At 52.0% G+C, this 24664-nt stretch overlaps 2 protein-coding genes and 2 pseudogenes across 2 annotated transcripts in view; 1 reads left to right on the forward strand and 3 right to left on the reverse strand.

Moving 5' to 3' along the window:
- Window positions 1–10918, reverse strand: part of COL27A1 (collagen type XXVII alpha 1 chain) — a 108007-nt gene extending 97089 nt beyond the window's left edge. Inside the window, 2 exon segments of the mRNA XM_066610850.1 lie at window positions 8450–9878; window positions 10849–10918. Coding sequence (XP_066466947.1) covers window positions 8450–9878; window positions 10849–10918 — 1499 coding nt within the window.
- NOTCH1 (notch receptor 1) overlaps window positions 1–24664 on the forward strand; it is a 787535-nt gene that overhangs the window by 427010 nt on the left and 335861 nt on the right. The gene's annotated exons all lie outside the window — the stretch shown is intronic.
- Window positions 14667–14786, reverse strand: LOC136635752 (5S ribosomal RNA; annotated as a pseudogene).
- Window positions 19147–19265, reverse strand: LOC136635744 (5S ribosomal RNA; annotated as a pseudogene).

The following is a 24664-nucleotide window of genomic DNA, read 5'->3' on the forward strand; positions in this document are numbered from 1 at the left end:
TTCAGTCTCGGAAGACTATGGTGTCACGCTCTGAATGGTGGTTCTGGAACAGTGTCCTCTCCAGTGCGTGAAGCCTGGGTAAAGTAGGTATGGAGGATAGACTGTTACCCATGCAGCAAATCCCCCCTCTCCACGTCGCTGAAATGGTCCAATGGAAAGGCAGAGGCCAATACGGTTGGTTCCAGCGGCGTCGCAGGAGTTGCCAGAACGTGACTGTGTTCAGCCATGAACTGCCTCAGGGACTCCGGCTCCGGATTTTGCCTGGAGGTGGACTCCTGAAGCCTTTTCCATAACTGGATGTAGCCACAAGGCAGTGGAGGTTTGGGATCAGAGTTTTCCTTCTCTCAGATGAGCTGCCTTCCCAGGCTGATGAGTCCCATCTACCCGGTGGCTGTTTAGTCGCCTCTTATGACAAGTACAGCCAAACTCAGGGCCTGTTCTTATCCCCAGCCCCCAGGGGATAAGAACTTAACGCCTGAGCAGGGACATGGATTCAGTAGTACCAAATCATTGGGACTGGATTAAGTGTCAAAGAAAGGGCAAGGGAGAGTAAGCAGTATCAGGGCAGTCATGCCTGCTGAGTTCGAGGTGGGAAAATGTTCATCTTCCCTAGTCAAAATCCCAAAGAGCGCAAGAGCCAGGGGGGGGAGAACGGGGAGAGATGCTGACATTAGCAGCGGCTCTCTCTCTTTTTCTGCTGCCAGGACACACAGCCGCAACCTGGTTTGGCAACCTCCAAGTTCCAGGCCATGCCAAGAAGAAAATAAAAGACAAAAGTAACTTTCCATATTCACAGCAGCTTCTCATCCTTTCCCTCTGCAAGGGTTAGCAAAAAAAGACTCCCGATTCCCACTGCGATGACAAAATTTCCTTCTGTCTCTAGGAAATATCCTGAACAGATGCCTGCCCTGTCCAGAACGGACTCCGTGTTTCTAATCAGAGGAATCAGGCCGGCCTGGAGCAGGAAAGAAATCTAGAAGGTCATACATGCAGAAGGACAAACAGTAACACCACCGAAAGAAAGAAAGAAAGAAAGAAAGAAAGAAAGAAAGAAAGAAAGAAAGAAAGAAAGAAAGAAAGAAAGAAAGAAAGAAAGAAAGAAAGAAAGAAAGAAAGAAAGAAAGAAAGAAAGTAAGTAAGTAAGTAAGTAAGTAAGTAAGTAAGGTTCCTGTCACCTTATGGGGTGCTGACAGCCCATTGGATGAACTTCTGTGACGTCACAGAGTCCTCATAAAATTCTAAAGGCGCAATCCAAACTCGCCCTTGCATAGACTCGGCTGGGCTGCTGCAGGGATGGGCTCCAGCCCTTGGAGACCAAATCCAACCTCAGCGCCAACTCAGGCGGGGAGGCTTGTGTCAGCCAAGCTCGGCCAATGCAAGGGTCTGGGGTGGAAGGTGGCACAAGTCCGAGGAGACCCAATGGAGCTGCAGTAGCTTACTCAGGGGTTAGGGGAAGAGTTTCCCCTTACCTCCAGCTGAGTCACTTCCGGCCCCTATCTTGCGCCAGATACAGCGCAGGCCTCCTGGCCTGCCTGTTTCAGCACAAGATAGGGCTGTCTGAGAGGCAAGTGTCGATCATAGTGTTTATCTTTAGTACGTGAACAGGGCCGGCTTTAAGCCAGTTGGACCAGTTATTCCCAGTTGAGCCCCGCGCCTAAGGGGGCTCTACACTGGAGTGCTGAATTGTTGCCAAATGTGGTTGGTTGGCGACCTTCAGTCTCGAAGGACTATGGTATAAGCCTCCAGCACCCAGTACTCCCAGGCGGTTTCCCATCCAAGTACTAACCAGGCCTGACCCTGCTTAGCTTCCCAGATCATGGTATAAGCCTACAGCCCCCGGTATTCCCAGGCGGTCTCCCATCCAAGTACGAACCAGGCCTGACCCTGCTTAGCTTCCCAGATCATGGTATAAGCCTACAGCCCCCGGTATTCCCAGGCGGTCTCCCATCCAAGTACTAACCAGGCCTGACCCTGCTTAGCTTCCCAGATCATGGTAGAAGCCTACAGCACCCGGGATTCCCAGGCGGTCTCCCATCCAAGTACGAACCAGGCCTGACCCTGCTTAGCTTCCCAGATCATGGTAGAAGCCTACAGCACCCGGTATTCCCAGGCGGTCTCCCATCCAAGTACTAACCAGGCCTGACCCTGCTTAGCTTCCCAGATCATGGTAGAAGCCTACAGCACCCGGTATTCCCAGGCGGTCTCCCATCCAAGTACGAACCAGGCCTGACCCTGCTTAGCTTCCCAGATGATGGTAGAAGCCTACAGCACCCGGTATTCCCAGGCGGTCTCCCATCCAAGTACTAACCAGGCCTGACCCTGCTTAGCTTCCCAGATCATGGTAGAAGCCTACAGCACCCGGGATTCCCAGGCGGTCTCCCATCCAAGTACGAACCAGGCCTGACCCTGCTTAGCTTCCGAGATCATGGTATAAGCCTACAGCACCCGGTATTCCCAGGCGGTCTCCCATCCAAGTACGAACCAGGCCTGACCCTGCTTAGCTTCCCAGATCATGGTAGAAGCCTACAGCACCCGGTATTCCCAGGTGGTCTCGCATCCAAGTACTAACCAGGCCTGACCCTGCTTAGCTTCCCAGATCATGGTATAAGCCTACAGCACCCGGTATTCCCAGGCGGTCTCCCATCCAAGTACGAACCAGGCCTGACCCTGCTTAGCTTCCCAGATCATGGTATAAGCCTACAGCACCCGGTATTCCCAGGCTCACAGCTCCTCGTTGACCAATGAAACTGTTAAGATCCTAAGCAGTGGACCAGAAATTTAGCTTGGCCTTTGTCAGCCCCCCCAAAATATGTGGTTGCCATAAACCCTGCTCCTCATTGCAATCGGGGTGAGGCAGAACCGAGTCTTGCCTCCAACCTCACACCAAGTTCTGGGGCACCTCTAAAAAGCAACCCAAGTCGTCTCTGCCATCCTCTCCTACTACCCTTTAGAGCAGGGGTGCCCAAACCCCGGCCCTGGGGCCACATGTGGCCCTCGAGGCTTCTCAATGTGGCCCTTAGGGAACCCCCAGTCTCCAATGAGCCTCTGACCCTCCAGAGATTTGTTGGCGCCCACACTGGCCCGACGCAAGTGCTCTCAGCGTGAGGGTGACTGTTTGACTTCTCTCATGAGCTGTGGGTTGAGGGCTCCCTCCACTGCTTGTTGTTTCACGTCTGTGATGCAGTAGCGGCAGCAAAGAAAAGGCCAGCCTTGCTTTATGCAAGGCCTTTTATTGGCCTTGAGCTACTGCAAGACCTTCATTCATTCATACAAGTAATATATTCATTTATGCAAACTTATGCAAATTTATTCAAATTTTAAATGTAAATTAATTCTTTTCTTCCCCTGGCTCCTGACACAGCATCAGAGAGATGATGTGGCCCTCCTGTCAAAAACTTGGGACGCCCCTGCTTTAGAGGACAAACCCCGGAAGACAGAGTAGACAGTGAAACAGGGGCTGCTTTGTCAGCAGAATCCCTGCTCCCAGTTCAGACCCTGGTAGCATCTCCAGGTAGACCTGGGATATACCCCTCTCTGAAACCACGCTGCCAGTCAGTGCCCAGCGACACGGATCAAGGGGGCATCCCAGGAAACAGCAGCTTTGTGTATCCTGGGGACAGGAGAATAGCTCTGTGTTAGAGGATATGCCTGGCTCACTAAAGGTTTTAGGTTTAATCCGTGTCATCTCCAGTCGGGCTGGAAATCCATGGACGCCAAGCAAATGCATAAGGAGGACCCCACTGTACTTAATGACTTAATATGTTCTTTCTCCCCTCGTACACCACTTCAAAGTCACACTGACACCACACTGAGACAGAAAGCCGCTTGCCCAGGGATGCCAAGTTTGGACTCCCCACCCGTTCCCAAAACACTTGGACCAATGCCATGCCAATGTCTCCTCTCTCCTCTGCCTCACCCCCTTTCCATCGCACCCTCCGACGGCTCCTAGTTGGAAATCTGCGGTTTGCAGACCAACAGCTGGGGCAGCCCAGCGCATTGAAGGGCGCAAGCTGCCAACCTGCAATTTGCTGGATCAAAGCAAGCCGGGCTGGCGGAGATAAGGACATGTGAGATGGGAAGGACTGGGGCTGTGTGCCCAGCCTCTGCAGAATGGGCTGCCGGCACCAGAGCAGTTACTCAAGCGGAGAGCTATTTATTCTCAGTGTCTGCGTTCTGAAGACGGATTTGCTGGCTGCCTCGCCCATGAGAAGTTCCATTTCTCAAGATGTCACCTCGTTCTCCAGCCCCGGGCCCTTTGCAACCAAGTGCTGCACGGAGAAAAAGACACACACACCCGCAAACACGGGGTCAAGGAGACCAGGCTCCAAACGCAACTCTAACTTTTTGCAGTCCCCGCATTGTGCAGGCCTTGCAGCCAGGGGATCAGGACCTCAGTGGTTTGAGCGGGAGGGGCGGTTCTGCTGTGCTATTCTCCTTGCCCCAAGACACAGCCAAACTCAGATGGTGGAGAAACCTCCACCGGGCCTCTCCTAAAAACGCTCTGTTATTCCCAGACGGTGTCCCACAGTATCCATTGAGTCCACTTGGAGATCTCCCTAACATCCCAGAGAAGATGGGGCAAATTATTATCATTATTATTTATTTTATTAATTTATACCCCGTCTTTTTGCCCAACGGGCACACAAGGCGGCTCACAACACTTTAAAAACACAACGTTAAAAACAATTTACAATAACTAAAAAATCTAAAAACAAACCAACCACGTGGATTTTCATATAAAAAGCAAGAACGCCAGCCAGCCTGTCAACAATTAAAAGCTTTTTGAAATAAAAAGGTCTTCAGTCCACGCCGAAACGTTAGCAACGAGGGAGCAGTTCTCAGTTCTAAGAGGTATTCCACAGTTTGGGGGCCACCACCGAGAAGGCCCTCTTCCTGGCCGCTGCCCCTCTCACATCTTAGTGGCAGCACAGTCAAAAGGGCCCCCCCCCAGATGATCTAAGAACACAGGCAGGATTGTAGGGAAGGAGGCGGTCCCTCAAATACCCCGGCCCCGAGCCGTAAAAGGCTTTAAAAGTGAAAACTAGTACCTTGAATTGGGCCCGGAACAGAACCGGCAGCCAGTGTAGCAAATGTGAGCAGCAGCAATGGTGCCAAGGTGGGGAAAGAAAGAAAGACACTGCCCCCTTCATTTAGCCTCCCCACTGAGTATCGTAGAGTGGGAAGGGATCCACGAGGTCATCTAGTCTAACCCCCTGCCTGTAACAGGAAACGCTCCCTTAGCAGCGATTGTCCACCTTTTCCATCTCACGGCACACGGAGAAGGGGCTCAAACCGTCAAGGCACACCGTCGGTTTTTGGACAAGATACGCCATGCTGCTGGCAAGGGGCTCACAACCCCCAATGGCCCTACTAATAAATGACCCTCCCCCAAGCTCCCACGGCACACCCGAGCAACGTTCACGGCACACCAATGTGCCGCAACACAACGGTTGAAAATCACTGCTATATCTGACCACCGTCACCGGGGGTAAAACCTTTGCACCTCACTCGTCTTGTCGAGACAAAGCAAAAAAGTCTTTGGAACCCACAGAGAAGAACACAGACTGTTCAAGTGGGACCTTGGAGATCATCTAGTCCAGTCCCCTCTTCCACACAGGCAGCTGTGACCACATCCCTGACAGACGGCCATCCAATGAGGAAAATCCCACAATTACCAGACAGCTCTTTTCAGTGAAAAAATTCCTGTCCAGTCTCAACTGACTTGCCTGTAGTACCAACCCATTGGTTCTAGCCCTCAGCTCAGGAGCCACAGAGAACGAGTCCTCCCTTGCTCCCATGGGGCAGCCCTTCTTCAAGGCTGCCTGAATGTCTTCTTGACCCATATCAACCTGTTGGAACCATTCTTCATGGTTTCCAGACCCCTGGCCATCTCTTGAACCCATTCCAGCTTGTCAATGCTCTTCTCAAAACGTGGTGCCCAGAGTTGGATGCCATATTCCAAGCATGGCCAAGTGCACACCAGAGAAGAACACTTACTTTTCATGGTCTCTATGGTTCTGTTAAGGCAGCTCAGTATTGCATTCAACTTTTTTGCTGTAGCGTCACACCACTAGCTCATGTTTAGCTTGTGATCCACAAGGACATCTAGATCCTGACATTTTTAAGCACTATACTTGCCTTAGGGATAGAGTCACCTTCCAGGGAGGGGTGGGAGGTTTGAAATCAGACCCCTCATTGGCTTCTTCCATCGAGCAGCTTCAACCCAGCAAGAATCTGGCAGGCAAGGAAGCCCCCTGGCAAAGCTATTCATTCTGCCGCAATAAAGCCAGGGATACCACAAAACTCCCAAGCACCGAAGTTGTTTTAAGGAGGGTTTAACAAGCTGTCAGCTGCTTAAACAGAAGCTCAACTCATTTTGCTAAGCCCAGAAGAGAACACACGGAGAACGCATTTCTCTGCAAGCGCAAGACAAAAACCACACAGTGCAGATGAAGCATTTCACAGAAGGCTTCTTCTGCAGACTGGTTTACAAAAGGGGTTGCCAAACAGGCACAAGGAGGGAGCCATATCAACCCATCTTTCGTCACCTGTTCCTATTTACCTGCCCAGTGTTCTAGGGGACATGATTAAGACGTACAAAATTATGCAGGGATGGATGGATGGATAGATGGAGGGATGGATGGAGGGATGTTCTTTTCCCGCTCACAAGACACCCGAACCTAGAGACATCCGCTAAAATTAAGCGTCGCGAGTGTCAGAACAGACCAAAGGAAATATTTCTTTACTCAGCGTGTGGTTGGTCTGTGGAACTCCTTGCCACAGGATGTGGTGATGGAGCCTGGCCTGGATGCCGTTCAAAGGGAATTCGACAAACTTCTATATGAAAAGTCCGTCACAGGTTATAAGCCATGATAGCCATGTGCAACCTCCTGGTTTTAGAAGCAGGGCTACCGCAGATTGCCATGTGTGAGGGAGTGGTGACAGGATGCAGGTATCTTGCTGCCTTGTGCACTCCCCGAGGCATGTAGGGGGCTACTGTAAGATACAGGAAGCTGGCCTTCGGCCTAATCCAGCAGGATGTTCTAGCACCCGTTCCTGCTACACCAGGATGCAGGTCTCTTGTTATCTGGTGTGCTCCCTGGGGCATTTGGTGGGCCGCTGTGAGATACAGGAAGCTGGACTAGATAGGCCTGTGGCCTGATCCAGTGGGGCTGTTCTTATGTTCTTAACTACAATTCCCAGGAAGCCTTGCAGGTCTCTTGTTATCTGGTGTGCTCCCTGGGGCATTTGGTGGGCCGCAGTGAGATACAGGAAGCTGGACTAGATGGGCCTAAGGCCTGATCCAGTGGGGCTGTTCTTATGTTCTCACCCCCTTGTCTCTCTCTTGACCCAACAGTTGCTCTCTGGAACAGGCCATCAAGTATTCTGCCAGCAAGAATTGCTAGAGCTGTCAAGAATTGCTAGAGGTGTCAGTGTCCACCAAGAAGCCCAGTCCCCGAACCAGGCTCATTGTGTCTGTTCCACAAACACATTAATGAACATGAACACTGCCATTTCACATCCCACAAGCGCTGGGATTTTATTGTACTGGTAACGTATTTGTGCGCAGTGGAGTTTGTTGCCAGCATCCTTAACCAAAACAGTTCATTGCAGCTCAGGAAGAGATTTAACTCTGGCTCAGGTGGGGGGGGAGAAGGTTGGACAAGGGCTGGCCTAAGACCTTCCTCTTCCTCTCTGACCCCCTCTTTGTTTTCCATTCCAGGGAGTGAAAGGAGGAGGAGCTGTAGAAGCAAGATGGACAGAGATATGTGCCCTCTACCAGTCTGTTGCCTGATGCAACAGCTTCAGTTGATCTCCCAGACGAGCCGGCCCTGGGTTGGACCCCCTTCCTACCTTCACTCCATGCTAAATCCCCCAATCGAACCCACGCTCCTTCAGTAATTACTTTTACAGGAAGGAAAGTTCCACTAATCAAACCCCGTAATTAATTTGATCCTCAGAAAACGATCAGGGAGAGCGATTCTTGTTGAGCCCTGTAGACTTCCCTCCCTGACGTGCTAGTTTTCTACATGCAGGGCAACATTCTTAGAACACATTCTAAGAATGTAATTACTTTTACAGGAAGGAAAGTTCCACTAATCAAACTCCGTAATTAATTTGATCAGAAAATGATCAGGAAAAGCGATTCTTATTTAGCCTTCCCTCCCTGATGTGCTAGTTTTCTGCATGCAGGGCAACATTCTTAGAACACTTTCACACACTCAGTTGTGCACACTCATTCTGGTCATCTGAATGGCCCAGAAAGGAACAGTTTTGCCACACAATCCGTCGTTCACACAGGCCATTTAAAATATCAGGTCCGTTTTGTCGACAGGAAAGGAGTCGGGACAGGATGAGGACATCCTTGGATGCCTTTTTTGCACTGGGAAATGTCTGACTTACCAAAGGTCCCTGGTCTCCTTTGGGTCCGGGAAGCCCCACAACGAACGGAAAGAGAGTGGGCCCGATAGAGTCGAACACCTGGTACCCATCCGTGGCCGCCGGCGTTGTGACATTGATGGTTCGCACATATGCTCCGATGACAGGATAAACAACTCCAAGACCCAGTTTAGGGTATGGTAGAGCTACAATCGTAGGACCCGGTTTCTTCAGGGCTGGTAAGGATACAGATTTCTTTGGGACAGGACTCCTAGTCACGCTCTCCACCTTGCGTTTCGGCGTTACCAGCTGGAGACTGCTGGGTGAATCCTTGGGGAGCTTCACCACCGGATCTATGGTGCTGGCCACTCGAGAGGGTTTGTCGGTTCTGCTTTGGCCGGTCGGCTTTTTGGTCTCTTTCTCCGCCGTCTTCTTCTGCGTGACGCCAGAGGGACTTGGTGCTTTGCTTGGGGAGCTGGGCCGAACGCTTCTGACTGTGGACAACCGTGGCTTCTCCGAACGAGACGCTCCGGGGGCTACGGTGGTGGTCCAGGGAGTTTTTTTGGGAAACCAGGGGCCGGCTGTGGTGGTTCGAGGAGGCGTGTGGACCAACAACTGCAATTCAATGTTCGGCGGGACAGGAGAGGGGGCCACAGTGGTCTTTGCCGCTTTGGTGCCTGGCGACGGGGCGGTCGGCTTAGATGGCATAACAGCAGTGGACGCCGACACCAACCTCCTGGTCTTTGGAGATGCGGTGGCTTTGGAGAACGGCGACGGAATGGTCAGGTTGTTCAGGTCCCGGAGGGACAAGTCCAAGCGTGGTGGAGTCTTTTCAGAAGCTCCTGGATCTTTGGGCAGAAGCGGGAGGAGGGGCGGGAGGTTCGGCCGGTACGTGTCCGCGTGCCGGCACTGCTTCTTCAGGTATTGACAGTAATTGTGAGCTGCCTTGGCGGAAGGATAAATATCAAATTGGCACAGGGCACCTTCAAACTGCACCGAGTGTTGGTTGAGCTTCCCTAGGAGGAAAGACCCTTCCGGGTCCAGCACCTCATCCTTCTTCAGGTGCAAATCCGCGTGGACTCGCTGCTTCCCGCACGACGTCAGCAGCGTGACCACGCGCCCGCGGATGTCCACGGCCAGGTTGTGCCACTGCCCGTCATGGACGTCGTAATCAAAGTAGACAGAGTGTTTGTGGCCCACGTAGACGATGACCCTTCCGGGGACAAACTGGAGCCCCAGCTGCAGCTTCTTCTTCTTGCTTTTCACGGTGAACAAAAAGGCGCTGTTGACGCGGTGCGAGCACAAGCTCAGCACCAGGGTCAAGTCTGTCCCAAAGGCCGCCGGCAGGACCGCCCGGACGGGGACCTCGATCCGCGCCCGCTGGGTGAAGATGACCCCGGACTTGAACGGGATGACCCCCTGAGGAACGAAGCGCGACGACGCCCCCGGGGCAGGCGGCCTCGGACCCACCAGGCCCAGTCGCTGAAGAATGTCCACATCTGCAAACAGAGGGAGGAAAAGAAACGTGGTCAGCTAAGCCATTTTGGGACCTCACCCAACCCTTGGTGAAGAACAGGTCTTGGGTTCTAACCACTGGGTGAACCTCACCCGGGGAAAGAACATTACCCAAGCTAAGCAAGTTATGGAGGAAAGGGAAGGGGGCTCTGAATGAGGGGGGCATCTAGTCCAGCTTCTTGCATCTCCCAGTGGCCTACCAGATTCTTCAGCCGGCAGATAAGACAGGAAAGGACCTGCTTCCTGGTGCCACTCGCCTGCAACTAAGGTTGCCTACATCTACATCACAGCTTGTAACGTATGATGGACCTTTCCTCTAGAAATTTGTCCAACCCCCCTTTTAAAAGCATCTAAGCCAGATGTTGTCACCGCATCCTGTGGCAAGGAGTTCCACAGATCAAGAAGGAACTGAGTAAAAAAAAAAAAAACCTGGTCACATCTGGACTCCAAAAGGGGCCCATCCTGGAGAGGAAGGAAGACCACTGCCCTTATGAGCCAGCCAGAGTGTGGCCCCTGCAGACCCCACACTCGCTATCTGGACCCCAACAGCCCTTTTTCAACCCCAGAGCATTGAGGAAAGTAGATCAGCTTCCAGGGTTCACCTGGCTGTCCAAGGCCTTGCCACTAAAAGGTCTCTTCAGGAGGAGGGTAAGCTGGCCTAGTTGCATGGTCTTGGATCGGGGCGCAGTTAGAACTTGGAAGGGGTCCGGTTCCCAGCTTGCTCTGTTTGTTTAGCATGTCCAACCTACCTTCCCACCCTTGTGGATCACGACATAAACACAATGTTAAAATATCACAACAATAAAATCCATCAGTAATAACCAAGGCAATTAAACAAAATGAGCGAGGCAGCCACGAAGCCACACACTCCAGCCTGTAACTTCAGGTTTCCGCACTGACCCTCAGATCACCCACCTTAGCTCCATGCCCTAAGCTTCCAGCAGCCAAGGTCACCTCCCACAGCGGGCACCAGGGCCCTCTGGGGGTGTGCCCTCTTGTAACCTGAAATCCGGGACACGGCCATTGGGGGAGGATCTAAAGCTTAGCGACATAGCAAATGCTTTGCATATGGAATCACAGACTCAGAAGGCACCCACAAGGTCATCTAGTCAAACCCCCTGCTTCTAGCAGGAAATCCTCCCAGACCTAGACCGTCTCCAGCCTGTTGCACCTCTGCTTGAAGGGTCTCCAGTGAGGGAGAATCCACCTTCTCCCTGGCAATCTGTTCCACTACTGAACCACCCCACACCACCAAGAATGTCTTCCTGATGCCCCACTAGAATCTCCCTGCTTGCAGTTTGGGTCTAGTTCTACTCTCAGAGGCAGCTGAGAACAAATCTGTTCCCTGTTTCTTAGGATAGCCCCTTCAGGTATTTGAAGAACGTGATCATGTCCCCTCTGGTTCCCCAGTTCTTTGTGTGCATCTCCAGTTAAGAGGACCTCAAGGCAGCCTGGAATTCCCCTGGTGCTCAGAGCAGAGTGTCCTGGGCTGCGCAGACCAAAGACCTGACTCATCACATCATCTGAGTCAGCTTCATGGGGTAGCCACCAAGAGCCTGACTCGGCAGAAAGTGGCATCCAATGACTCAGAACTTGGCAGCTACCAAAGACCTGACTCAGCACAAAGTAGCCAAAGCAACTAAACGTTCATGAAGATAAATATGGCTCCTCTCAAACCCAGTGGATGCCAAGAACATGAGAACAGTCTTATTGCATCAGGCCAAAGTCGCACACAAGGTCACAACCAGGGGATGACAGAGATTGTTCCCTTCCCGTTGCTTGATCCCAGGCACACTGTCTAAAGCAGGAGTGTCCAAACTTTTGGGCAGGAGGGCCACATCATCTCTCTAACACTGTGTCAGGGGCCGGGGGAAAAAAAAGAATTAATTTGCATTAAAATCTGAATAAATTTACATAAATGAATATTAGAGCTGGAAATTATATGAACGAATGAAGGTCTTGCAGTAGCTCAAGGCCTATAAAAGGCCTTGCACTAAGCAAGGCCAGCCTTTCCTTTGCTGCCACTGCTGCATCAAAGATGTGAAACAGCAAATAGTGGAGGGAGCTCTCGTCCCACAGCTCAGGCAAGAGTCAAACAGTTGTCCTCATACTGAGAGCAGTTGCATTGGGCCAGCACAGGCTCCAGCAAGTCTCTGGAGGGCCAGAGACTCATTGGAGACTGGGGGCTCCCTGAGGGCCTGATTGGGAGCCCCCGAGGGCCACAAGTGGCCCCCGGGCCGGGGTTTGGGCACCCCTGGTCTAAAGCATTTTCCTGGCTGGTGGGTCTCCTGCTAGCTAACCAAGCTTTGGCAGAACTACTCTAAACAGCGGAATAGCAAAGCACTTCACAAGGGCTTGGATATTGTCCTTACGACAACCTTGCTAGGCAAGTCTGAACAGGGCGAGCTGTGGGACTCCTTGCCACAGGATGTGGCGGTTCAAAGGCACATCACTAGCTGCCTTTGAACGGGGGAGTGGATAGACTGATGGAGGAAAAGTTCATCATAGTCGACAACTCATGACATTTGTACACACCAGGCTTTAGAGGCAGCCGATCTCTGAGTGCCAGGTGCAAGGGAATGGGTCCAGGATCTTGTTGTCTCGTGTGCTTCCAGGGGCCTCTAGTGGGCCACTATGAGGAAGCTGGACTAGGTGGGCTCTTGTCCTGATCCAGCAGGGCTGATGTTCCTAAATCAGGTTCACCCCCACAAAAACCAGTAAGTAAATAAATAAAAATATTGCAGCTGGAGGGGCTGAGGGGGAAGCGGCTTGCCTGGGGTCACTAAGCAATTTCACATCCCAGGCAAGAACCAAACTGCTATTCCCCCCAATGAATCACTGTCCTCATCAATCAAAGCCTTGCCCGGCAGACACTTCCGGAGAACAGCCAGACGAAAAGTCAAGGTCCTTGAAAGATGAGCCCATTTAGAGCAGCAGAAGAACCTTCCTGCAGGCTCCAGCCGCCACCCGGCTCCTTGCTCCAGGTGCCTTGGCTTCCCAGATGCAGGGCCTTCTCAGTGGTAACCCCACCCTACGGAGCATGCTTCCTGCAGAGGCCCTCTTTCAGGAAGAGGCCTGTAAAGATGGCTTTTTCCTTCTACTTTTGGTGGAGGTGGCTGCAGGGTGAGGCCCTCGCGGTTTACGAAGTGGGCTGGGGGGGTCTATTTTGGGCACAGCAGCTCAACGGGATTGGGCCGTAATTAGACCACCCACAAAAGCGTGCCCTCCATTTTATGTCGCTCTCAGTTGCCCCTTCTCAGAAGGTAAAAATCCTTCCAAGCTTTAGTCCAACCCAGCAAGAAAATTCCTCCCCTTCTTAATGAAACTCAAACAAAACCCAAGGCTGTCCTCGCTGCGAAGATGCTTCTTAAGAGGGCCACCATCTCCTACAGCTGGCCCTGTCCTCCCTTCCGTTTCACCATCTGCACTTCTAGAGCTGGCAAGAAAATCTGCAGTATGGACAAATGCGCTGCCAACTTCCACACAGACTTAGATCTGTCATCTCCTCAGGCCAGAGGTAGGAGAGCACCATTCCAAGACTCGCCATTTTGAATGTTACAACACCGAAACTCAATTAAGCGGGGCCAAGACAGAGTCTCCCAAAACATCCAAGAAGGAACAGTTGGCTCTTGCAGGCTTTCCTGTTCTTTTGGGGGAGGGGGATATCCCACCATAGACTCAACATCATGGAAGACAGCAGATGTTTCAGAGTCAAGTGGAAGGAGCATGGAACAGTCCGCTCCATTAGCTCTGGGCCAAAGAGAACATGATGGATGGCTTACTTTACCACAATTTATTCATGCCTGGCTATGCTCCATAAGGCTTATGAAGCTCTCCTTGAGAGCTTCTCATCTCAGAGAGGTCTGGAAGGACTTGCCCACTTTCCAAAAACTCAGCCACAGAAGCTCTGCACAGAAGACAACACAAATGAACCCAAGTGCAGCCATATTGGATCGAAGACGCAGTTCACCCTCTCAACCACCTGCCCTAAGCTCCCCCGGAACTCAGTTGTCATGGATGCTGCAGCCTGTTCCATCAGACGACTTTGCCATGTTCCAGGGAGGACTCCCATCCAAGGGGCACACCTCAGAGGTCTCAATGATTGTAAGGAGTCTCCACATTAGGTTGGACAGAGTGGAGAGACGGGTGTTCTTGCCCCTGTCACACAACACCAGAAACAGGGGACAGTCACAAAAATTGACTTGTGGGAGAAGAAAATATTTCTTTACAATATTTCTTTACCCAGCATGTCGTCTGCGCAACTCCTGGCCACAGGATATTGGTGATGGTATCTGACCTAGATGCCTTTAAAAGGGGATTGGATGATTGATGGAAGCAAAGTCCATCACAGCTTACAAACCATGATGGATAAGAACATAAGAACAGCCCCACTGGATCAGGCCACAGGCCCATCTAGTCCACCTTCCTGTATCTCACCCAGCCCACCAAATGCCCCAACCTCTGGGTTTTAGAGGTAGCCTATATCTGAATTCACTCCCGGATTGGTCTTTTCAGCCACACTAGACACTGTGCCAGAACCACCTTTCAGAGCGCGATACCATAGTCTTTCGAGACTGAAGGTTGCCAATACAATACAATATATCTGAATGCCATCTATGGTAACAGGAAGCAGGTGTCTTGATAGGCCTGATGGGCCACTGTGAGATACAGGAAGATGGACTAGATGGGCCTTTTGACCCGATTCAGCCAAAGGATTCATATGTTCTTACTTTTTTGGTTGGCAACCTTCAGTCTCGAAAGACTACGGTATAAGCCTACAGCACCTGGTATTCCTAGGTGGTCTCCCATCCAAGTACTAACCAGGCCTGACCCTGCTTAGCTTCCAAGATCAGACAAGATCAGGCATGTGCAGGGTAACAGTTGCTGTCAGGGCAAATGAAAACCCACACTTCCCTGGTGCAGCATGAGCCTCAAGACTAGCTTCCACCCCAGTAACATCTGAAGAACGTAATATACATACCTGACCCCACAGTAGCTGCTCACCCACTCTGGGCTGCCAAGGCCAGCACACTCGCCACCCAAGGGTCCCCTTTTCAAGTGGTGTCCTCTTAGATTTTGCTGCGAGGAGAGGACCTGCCCTCTTCCCCCTGGAATGGGGGCCATCCAGTGCGGCGCTCAGGTGGCCACGCTTGGCATTTTGGACGTTCAGGGGTGAGGTCACGATGTCACCACGTTGACCCCCGACCTTCTGCAAACGCAAGCCTCCGTCTGGCCACTTTCAGCCCACCCCACGATTCACAGAAGCTCTAGGATTTTCAGTCGTTCTCAGCCAGCAAGAAGAGGACAGGAGCGTGGAGTGGATGGGCGACAGGCAGGGGGTCTAGGATACAGGGCACCCTCCCCCCAAATTCACCACCTCCCCGACCCCCCTGCACCAAGCATCCGCTTCATTCCGCCACATGGGTGGGCTGGCTCACTGTCCCGTTCTCCCTCCTCCCCCCCAGTTAGCATAGGGCCCAGACGGAAAAATGTTTGCTTCAGTGAACTCCACCAGATGTTCACCTCTTTATGTGAGGAAGTAATAAATTGGAGACGGAGAAAAAAAAAACCCAGCATTTTTTAAAAAAATTTGCTCATGGCACCAGTTCCGCTATTCTTCCTCTCTCCTTCTGCAAACTGTCCGGCAAAAACTGATAAGCGGGTTCCGCACTGAGCAACTGTCTCGTGTTCGACCGCCTCACTCACTCTTCTGGTTTCAAACCTGGAAGGGCCAATCCGTTGGCCCTGCCGCTCTGCCAACCACTGAAAAGCATCTCTGCGGCAGTTTTACGACGTTACTTTGAACCCATCGGCCCCATTTTTCTCCCTGTGCCCCCAGAAGAACAGCCCCACTGGATCAGGCCAGAGGCCCATCTAGTCCATCTTCCTGTATCTCACAGCGGCCCACCAAATGCCCCAAGGAGCACACCAGATAACAAGAGACCTGCAAGGCCTTCTGGGAATTGTAGTTTAAGAACATAAGAACAGCCCCAATGGATCAGGCCATAGGCCCATCTAGTCCATCTTCCTGTATCTCACAGCGGCCCACCAAATGCCCCAGGGAGCACACCAGATAACAAGAGACCTGCAAGGCCTTCTGGGAATTGTAGTTTAAGAACATAAGAACAGCCCCACTGGATCAGGCCATAGGCCCATCTAGTCCAGCTTCCTGTATCTCACAGCGGCCCACCAAATGCCCCAAGGAGCACACCAGATAACAAGAGACCTGCAAGGCCTTCTGGGAATTGTAGTTTAAGAACATAAGAACAGCCCCAATGGATCAGGCCATAGGCCCATCTAGTCCATCTTCCTGTATCTCACAGCGGCCCACCAAATGCCCCAGGGAGCACACCAGATAACAAGAGACCTGCAAGGCCTTCTGGGAATTGTAGTTTAAGAACATAAGAACAGCCCCAATGGATCAGGCCATAGGCCCATCTAGTCCAGCTTCCTGTATCTCACAGCGGCCCACCAAATGCCCCAGGGAGCACACCAGATAACAAGAGACCTGCAAGGCCTTCTGGGAATTGTAGTTTAAGAACATAAGAACAGCCCCACTGGATCAGGCCATAGGCCCATCTAGTCCAGCTTCCTGTATCTCACAGCGGCCCACCAAATGCCACAAGGAGCACACCAGATAACAAGAGACCTGCAAGGCCTTCTGGGAATTGTAGTTTAAGAACATAAGAACAGCCCCACTAGATCAGGCCATAGGCCCATCTAGTCCATCTTCCTGTATCTCACAGCGGCCCACCAAATGCCCCCTCTCCTCACTTTTGGTAGCGCCCAGGGGTGGCCCCACCAAGATGCCATCTCCCCACAGTCACCTGGCAAGAAAGACTTCATTGCCCCAGTGCTATTTTGCAGTCCCTGAATGTCCTACCCAACAGCAGGTGCTGGGCCAACCAGGAGATGTTAAATCATGTTCAGGAAAGGAGGACCACCCATTCTGGTCCCCTGCTCCTACCACAGCCTTTCGGTGAGCTCCTGATCAGGTTACCAGGAGATGGGGAGCCAAAGGATCAACTATCAGCTCAATCCTATGCGCGTCTACTCAGAAATCCCATTAGAGTCAGTGGGGTGTATCCCCAGGAAAGTGTGGCTAGGATTGGGCTGTATGCCTCCCCTGACATCGGTTTACAACTCTTGCAGTCACTGCTTCCCCTTTCTCCCCAGTAAGCCAGCCAGGGCTCAGAGCCCCATGGAGATCCCAGAGTTGAATGGTGCCCACAAGGTCATCTAGTCCAACCCCCTGCCTCTAGCAGGAAATCCTCCTAGAGCAGTGGTTCCCAAAAAGTGGGTTCCACCAGTGGGTCACGGCCCAACTTTTGGTGGGTCCCAAAACTGTTAAGGCAGATCAGGCTATGTGCATCAAGGGTTAAACCACCCTTTTCTCAAGCAACACTGACCTCGCTGCGGTAGCATATCACAAAGTCAGTTAGGTCGGGCACTGCCAGAGGGCCCACAGAGCTGCGCCAATTCCGCCAAACCAACCCCCTCCCCAATACTGGTGCCAAGATTCTAGGGGTGTGGGGGTCCACTGCAGAGCTCTCTCTCAAAGCTCCCACTGACCTGATGTCCCCTCTGAGCATCTTACTATGAACCAAGTTCAGGTTCTCCCACGAAACCATGAAGCTCACCGGATGACCCTGGGTTCCACTCTCAGCTGAACCTACATCACAGGGCTGTTGTGAGCATTAGAAAGGGGGCAGACCTAGACAGCCCTGAGTGTCTTAGAGAAAGGGCAGAAACAAACAGGAGGACCGGGTATCTGTATATTTGTTCACACAGATTGGAGCAGCCCGACACTCAAAGAATCCCAAAACTCACATTGCTCACCACAGGGGGAAGTTGTCCAAATCCAGTCAATACCCCAAGTAAATCCAAGGAAGGAGAACTGGCTATTTTTAGGAGCAGGGAGGGGGCTCGCCAGCAAGCATATGTCTGAGAAATGTGCTTTCCTTGCCGGCGGCAGAGATCTTCCTCTCATTCTTGAAATGGGGAAGTTCTCCAGAGTTACTCCAGAGACTATAGCATCTTACGGTAGCTTTGCCATTGGGGCTGAATCCCTTACTACAGGTTGAATTGATCCGGGACAGCATCGGACAAGTGTGTGCAGGCAATGGCGTCACCGGGGGACGCGGAGGGGGTGTAGGCTGCACCAGGTGACTGGTCAGTGGTGTCACTGGTGGGAGGCCAGTGTCGCCCCTACAATGGACCTCCTCCCATGCAGTGGGCTGGGCAACAGACCAGGAGGTGGGGGTGGTGATTGGCCTGCTCCAATATATATGTGTGTGTGTGTGTGGCTATAACTTTTGAGAGAATGGAGATATTTCAACGTGGTTTGGTTGGCAACCTTCAGTCTCGAAAGACTATGGTATAAGCCTACAGCACCCGGTATTCCCAGGCGGTCTCCCATCCAAGTACTAACCAGGCCTGACCCTGCTTAGCTTCCGAGATCATGGTATAAGCCTACAGCACCCAGTATTCCCAGGCGGTCTCCCATCCAAATACTAACCAGGCCTGACCCTGCTTAGCTTCCGAGATCATGGTATAAGCCTACAGCACCCGGTATTCCCAGGCAGTCTCCCATCCAAGTACTAACCAGGCCTGACCCTGCTTAGCTTCCGAGATCATGGTATAAGCCTACAGCACCCGGTATTCCCAGGCAGTCTCCCATCCAAGTACTAACCAGGCCTGACCCTGCTTAGCTTCCGAGATCATGGTAGAAGCCTACAGCACCCGGTATTCCCAGGCGGTCTCCCATCCAAGTACTAACCAGGCCTGAACCTGCTTAGCTTCCGAGATCATGGTAGACGCCTACAGCACCCGGTATTCCCAGGCGGTCTCCCATCCAAGTACTAACCAGGCCTGACCCTGCTTAGCTTCCAAGATCATGGTAGACGCCTACAGCACCCGGTATTCCCAGGCGGTCTCCCATCCAAATACTAACCAGGCCTGACCCTGCTTAGCTTCCGAGATCATGGTAGACGCCTACAGCACCCGGTATTCCCAGGCGGTCTCCCATCCAAGTACTAACCAGGCCTGACCCTGCTTAGCTTCCGAGGTCATGGTATAAGCCTACAGCACCCGGTATTCCCGGGCGGTCTCCCATCCAAATACTAACCAGGCCTGACCCTGCTTAGCTTCCGAGATCATGGTATAAGCCTACAGCACCCGGTATTCCCAGGCGGTCTCCCATCCAAGTACTAACCAGGCCTGACCCTGCTTAGCTTCCAAGATCATGGTATAAGCCTACAGCACCCGGTATTCCCAGGCGGTCTCCCATCCAAGTACTAACCAGGCCTGACCCTGCTTAGCTTCCGAGATCAGACAAGATCGGGCCTTTGCAGGGTAACAGTGCTTCATTGCATTCTGCAGGACATTACACATCAAATGATATATCACATGATGGCATTATGGGAAAATACCAATATTTTAAAAATTTTGGAGTGTAGTGGTGTCACCCCCCCATCCCTGTGCACATCATCCAGGGTGGCCCACACTCCCCTAGTGACACCACTGCCTGGTGGGTCCCTGAGAAGCTCACAGACCCCGAAAAGTAAAGGCAGCTTTCCTTGTATTTTGATTAAGTCAGGCCTGCAGTTGACCTTCTGCAAAGCAGCGCAGCCATTCTCCGGCACAAAGCCCCCGAGGGGACGCGCCAGCCACATATGAAGTCAATTATAATACTCGGGCCATGGGCCGAGGAGAAGACTCCATATGGCACCGCTGCAGCTAAGCTCACAGCTGGCGCGGAGAAGAACAAGGGGACGGAGAGGGTTTCCTTGGAAGTTGTGCCGTACGGGACGGGTTTGACTGAGCGAAGAATCCGGAATGACTGAGCAAAGAATCCGGAGGGAAAGGGGGAGAGCTCAATGGGGTACACGTGCCCAGGGAAGACTTAGTCACCAGGCTCTGGTGTAGGACGGCCATCCCTCTAGGACAGGCCCAGAACCTCCAGAATCTGGCATCCATCTCCAAGCAATGACCAAAAGCAACACTGGAGATTTTAAGGAGCTCTCTGGGGAAATGAGTCCTCGAAATGGGCTTCATTCAGTGCAACGCTTACTACATCGATCTCAGCGTCTCAAAAGTTTGGGGGCAACATGCCACCCCTGACCTTCCACCCTATCACATGGCTTTTAAGAAGATAAACCCGCCTTTGGACTGCCTCCATTTGGTCATCTTTGGCCTGCTACGGGCTCTGTTCTTCCGTGTTCTCACTGGTGAGCAGCACAAACACAACTGCCGGCAAGAGCGCAACGTGACAGGGCCCAGAGAGGACCATAAGAACCTCAGAAGAGTCCTGCCGGATCGGGCCAAAGGCCCATCTAATCCAGCTCCCTGGATCTCTCAGTGGCCCTCCAGATTCCTCAGGGGGCACACAAGACAACAAGGTCCCTACATTCGTATTGCCACTCCCTTACACCTGGCATATGCCTACTTCTAAAATCAGGTGACGCATTTCCATCACGGCTTGTCACCAGTGATGGACTTTTCTTCTAGAAATCTGTCCAATCCCCTTTTCAAGGCCTCGAGGCCAGACGCCATCAGCCCATCCTGTGGCAAGGAGTTCCGCAAATTAATTACACACTGGGTAAAGAAACATTTTCTTTTGTCTAGCCTAACTCTCCCACTCAGCCTAACTGAGTGTTTTGTCTAGCCTAACTCAGTGTTAGTGGGTGACCTCCGGTTCTGGTGTTAAATCACCGGAGAAGCTCACCAGAGGCTCAGACTGTATGGTGTCACCACCCACTGAGGGTCACACCTGATATGGCCCACATCACCCCCACACCCAGAGTGACACCACTGATCTAGGAGTTTCCAACACTACATCCTGCTGGGATCCGCGGAACAGCTTCAGGTGGAGTTGGCCATCCTACTTAGACACCTGACCTCCCGCGTGAGGAGTAGAGCTGGCATCTGGGATTGGCAGAGACAAAGCACATGCGCATATTTTTGTCCATTGCCAGGAGTGCCCTCAGCAGCAAGACGATCGAGAGCATGAGCTCAGACGAGCTGCAATCAGGACCTGCCCAGTTCAAACCTCGGCCTTCCCTTGAATTCTCACTCGGTGACCCTTAGATAAGCTGGACTCTTGGCCTCAGTCTTCCCCATCTGTAATATGGGGCTAATGATACTGTACAGAACTATTGCAAGGACAACATCAAAATATAAATATAATTATTAATACCTGCTGAAAAAGCATTATGAAAATTGTAAGAATTAATATTATGACTATAGGATCAACTGAGGGTCTTTCCTTCTCTATTGTCTGCCCACCAACCCTCAAACCAAGGGTGGGGAAAGTAACTCAACCGGTGAAATTTACCTTCAGAACTTCCCTGCGAGAATCCTGGGAAACACGTCAAATAGAAAACAGTCCAGAGAAAAAGGTGTCCCCTAAAAAAAAGAGGGAGAGAGAAAAAAAATCAGAATTAGCTTGTGATGATTTCTGGCAATTGCTCAAGACAACAAAAAGGGTGGACTTAATGAAGGGCTCATCTCTGTAGGAAATGGGCACCTTCTGGTGCACAAGCAAGCTGACCGGCGTGGTCCATCTGAGGTTCGTTCCCTGTTTTATTTCATGAACCGAATTCCAACGGGGACCAGAGCATTTGGATGGCCAATTCAAGCAAGGCCTTGCCAACCACTTTGTGTGCTCCCTGGGGCACCTGGTGGGCCACTGTGAGATACAGGAAGCTGGACTAGATGGGCCTATGGTCCAGCAGGGCGGTTCTTATGTTCTTATGTGCGGTTGACAAGGGAGGACACCAGGATGCAGGTCTCTAGTTGTCTTGTGTGCTCCCTGGGGCATTTGGTGGGCCACTGTGAAGTACAGGAAGCTGGACTAGATTGGCCTATGGCCTGATCCAGTAGGGCTCTTCAGTTGACAAGGGAGGGCACCAGGACGCAGGTCTCTTGTTGTCTTGTGTGCTCCCTGGGGCATTTGGTGGGCCACTGTGAGATACAGGAAGCTGGACTAGATGGGCCTATGGCCTGATCCAGTGGGGCTGTTCTTATGTTCTTATGTTCTTATGTTCACCACCCCCATGTGTTCAGATACTGTGAATCCACAGATAAGGGGGAAGCCCTAAGTAACTTGCTGTAGCGTTGCACAGCAAAACTGCGGCATTTTGAGGACTGCAGGCAATCTTCCGAGCTCTGGTACCCGCGGATAACCGAAACCGCGGAAGCCAGATCAGCGGACACCTGGGAGCGCCTGCATTTCCGATGCTGAGCCAATGACCTGCTTTGATACCCCAGAAACTATTTTTGAATTGCCTCAAGCGCCGTGATTTGGAATGGTGCTGGTTGACCTATTCGGCAGCGGCAAGCGATTGAGCATTCTGAAGCAACCGCTGGCGGCCACGACGTGACCCTGAAGCCCAACCGACTTCACGAGGATCCTTGCCCGGGGAACATCTGTGGGCTGCGTCCAAGGGCTGGGGCCCTGGAAATCTGCACTCAAAGTTCCTGGGTCTAATACGGTCAGCCTGGGAGAAATCACACACCAAGCAGGCAGGCTGCACAGACATCAGCGCACAGAAACACATGGTGGCATCATCAAGGAGGGTTTCCTACCTTCTGTGCTAAGGGTTCATTGGCCACATGTAGACTGCCAGAGAATATAAGAGCCCATCAGGCCAAACGCCCATCTAGTCCAGCTTCCTGTGTCTCACACCTGCCTCAGGGAGCACACACAAGACAGCAAGAGACCCGCATCCTGATGCCCTCCCTTGCATTTGGCTTCCTCTAAACCCAGAGGTTTCATGTGGCCATCATGACGTGCAGCCCGTGACAGTCTTTTCCTCCACAAATCTGTTCAAGCCAGGTGCCATCACCACATCTGGGTTCCACAGACTGAACCCAAGACCTTCTGCTCAAAGCAGGTGCTGTATCACTGAGCATTGAGCCTTGCACAAACTCTGCACAGGGAGCCAGTGTGGCGCAACGAGTTAAGAGTGTCAGACTAGGACCGTCAAGAAACCGGTTCCAATCCCCACTCTGCCACAAAGTGTTCCCCTAACTCAGCGGTTCCCAAACCTTTTACCACTTCGCAGAATGACAGTCAGGAAGTGATGTCATTAACCACCGGAAGTGACGTCATTAACCACAGGAAGTGACATCATCCATTTAGACTTGAAACCTAAGCTGCAATCAGCCAAGTGCACTCTGTTCAACTTGGGTCTACAAGGCTGTGACCCAATCACCAACCCGTTTTCCCACAAGCGCACCATGCGCACCTGCAAATATTAGCACAAAGGGATGGGAGTAGCCATGACTCCCCACGGCCCACATCCCAAATTCCCTTCTGACCACGCTTTGGGGAAGTTTCAACATGACCCAAGTTCTGCAGAAATTCAATGAGATAGCTAGAAGCCGAGAAGTGGAACAGCATCCAGCTGGCAAGCGGTCATCCTATCACAGCTTTCGCAGGCAGCCAATACTATAAAGCGAGCGAAACCAGGAAGAAAAGCCAAGACTCTTTTTCGCCAATGCGCTGGCAAAAGTCTCGGAAGCGCATGGAAAAAGCTTTCAAAAACATGGGAGTTCCAGCCGCCAGGGGCGAATGGTCAGCTCTGGATTGCATCTGTGGCTTTCGCCGCTTAAATAAGAAAGTCCCCTTCTCTCGCACTCGCTTCTTCTTCGCACTTGCATGGCAAGGCTGGAGGAGATCAATGCCCCACGACAAGGGGCACCACGCCACATTGTCACACATGGCACCAACTTATTGTCCCGGGTCTAGCCTGGAGGCATACAGTCACTTTCTGAAGCGAAACCATTTTGGGTGCCAGACCCCTTGGGAACCCCAATGCATTTGGATAGGATTGGAATTTGGGTCGCACCCAGCCCCCAGTTTTGTTGCGTCCATTTTGCAGATGGGAAAGACTGAGGCTGAGATGGAAGAAAGGTAGGGTGTAAAATGAAAATAAAGACAATGGGCCTTTGGTATTCATGGGGGATCGGTTCCACGATCCCCCCCCCCAACAGATACCAAAATCTGTGGATAATGAAATCCGTGGGAGGCCAGGGGTGTGGCACCACAGGGACTCATGGAGGATGAGGGTGTGCCAGGCCCTCCAGAGGTTACACCAGCCTCCCAGTGCCTTCAGAAGGCCTCTCAGACACAACTGGAAGTTATTCCAGTTGCATCCAGAAGGCCCTCTGAACCAGGAAGCCACAGATGCTCAAATCCGCAGATGCCGAGCCCACAAATCAGGAGGGCCCATATTTGTCCACGGTCCAGCTAGGCACGACATGCTACAGGCTTAACACATTAGAAGTAAGCCAGAAATGGCTCTTGTTTGTCAATTCAGGGAGAAGATCAGGCCTTCCACTAGCTGCTAGTCACGATAGCCGTGTGGAGCCTCCACCTCCAGGAGGTGTCTACCTCTAAATACCAATTATTGGGGTATAAAAGGAGGGAAGAACTGCTTCGATCTTCTCACTGCTTGTGAGCTTTCATGGAGCATCAGGTTGGCTACTGCGGACAACAGGAAAGTGGGCTAGAGGGGCCTTAGGCCTGATCCAGCAGGATCCATTTCTTAGGATCAGAAAGGTTTTGTCGGCTAGGCGGGCCCAAAGCCACACACCGCCATGGGTGGCCAAGGCAAGAGCTGCCAAGGGTGTGAAATCCCCAAAGGATAACCCGTCTAGACACCCAGTCATTGGAACAAAGTTCTTGAAGAAGTGACTCAACAGAATGAAGAAAGAAACTAAAATGCACATGAAATGGGCCAGATTTCGGGAGCCCAGAGCCAAC

This window comes from Tiliqua scincoides, chromosome 16, assembly GCF_035046505.1.
Source record: "Tiliqua scincoides isolate rTilSci1 chromosome 16, rTilSci1.hap2, whole genome shotgun sequence".
NCBI classification, from domain to species: domain Eukaryota; kingdom Metazoa; phylum Chordata; class Lepidosauria; order Squamata; family Scincidae; genus Tiliqua; species Tiliqua scincoides.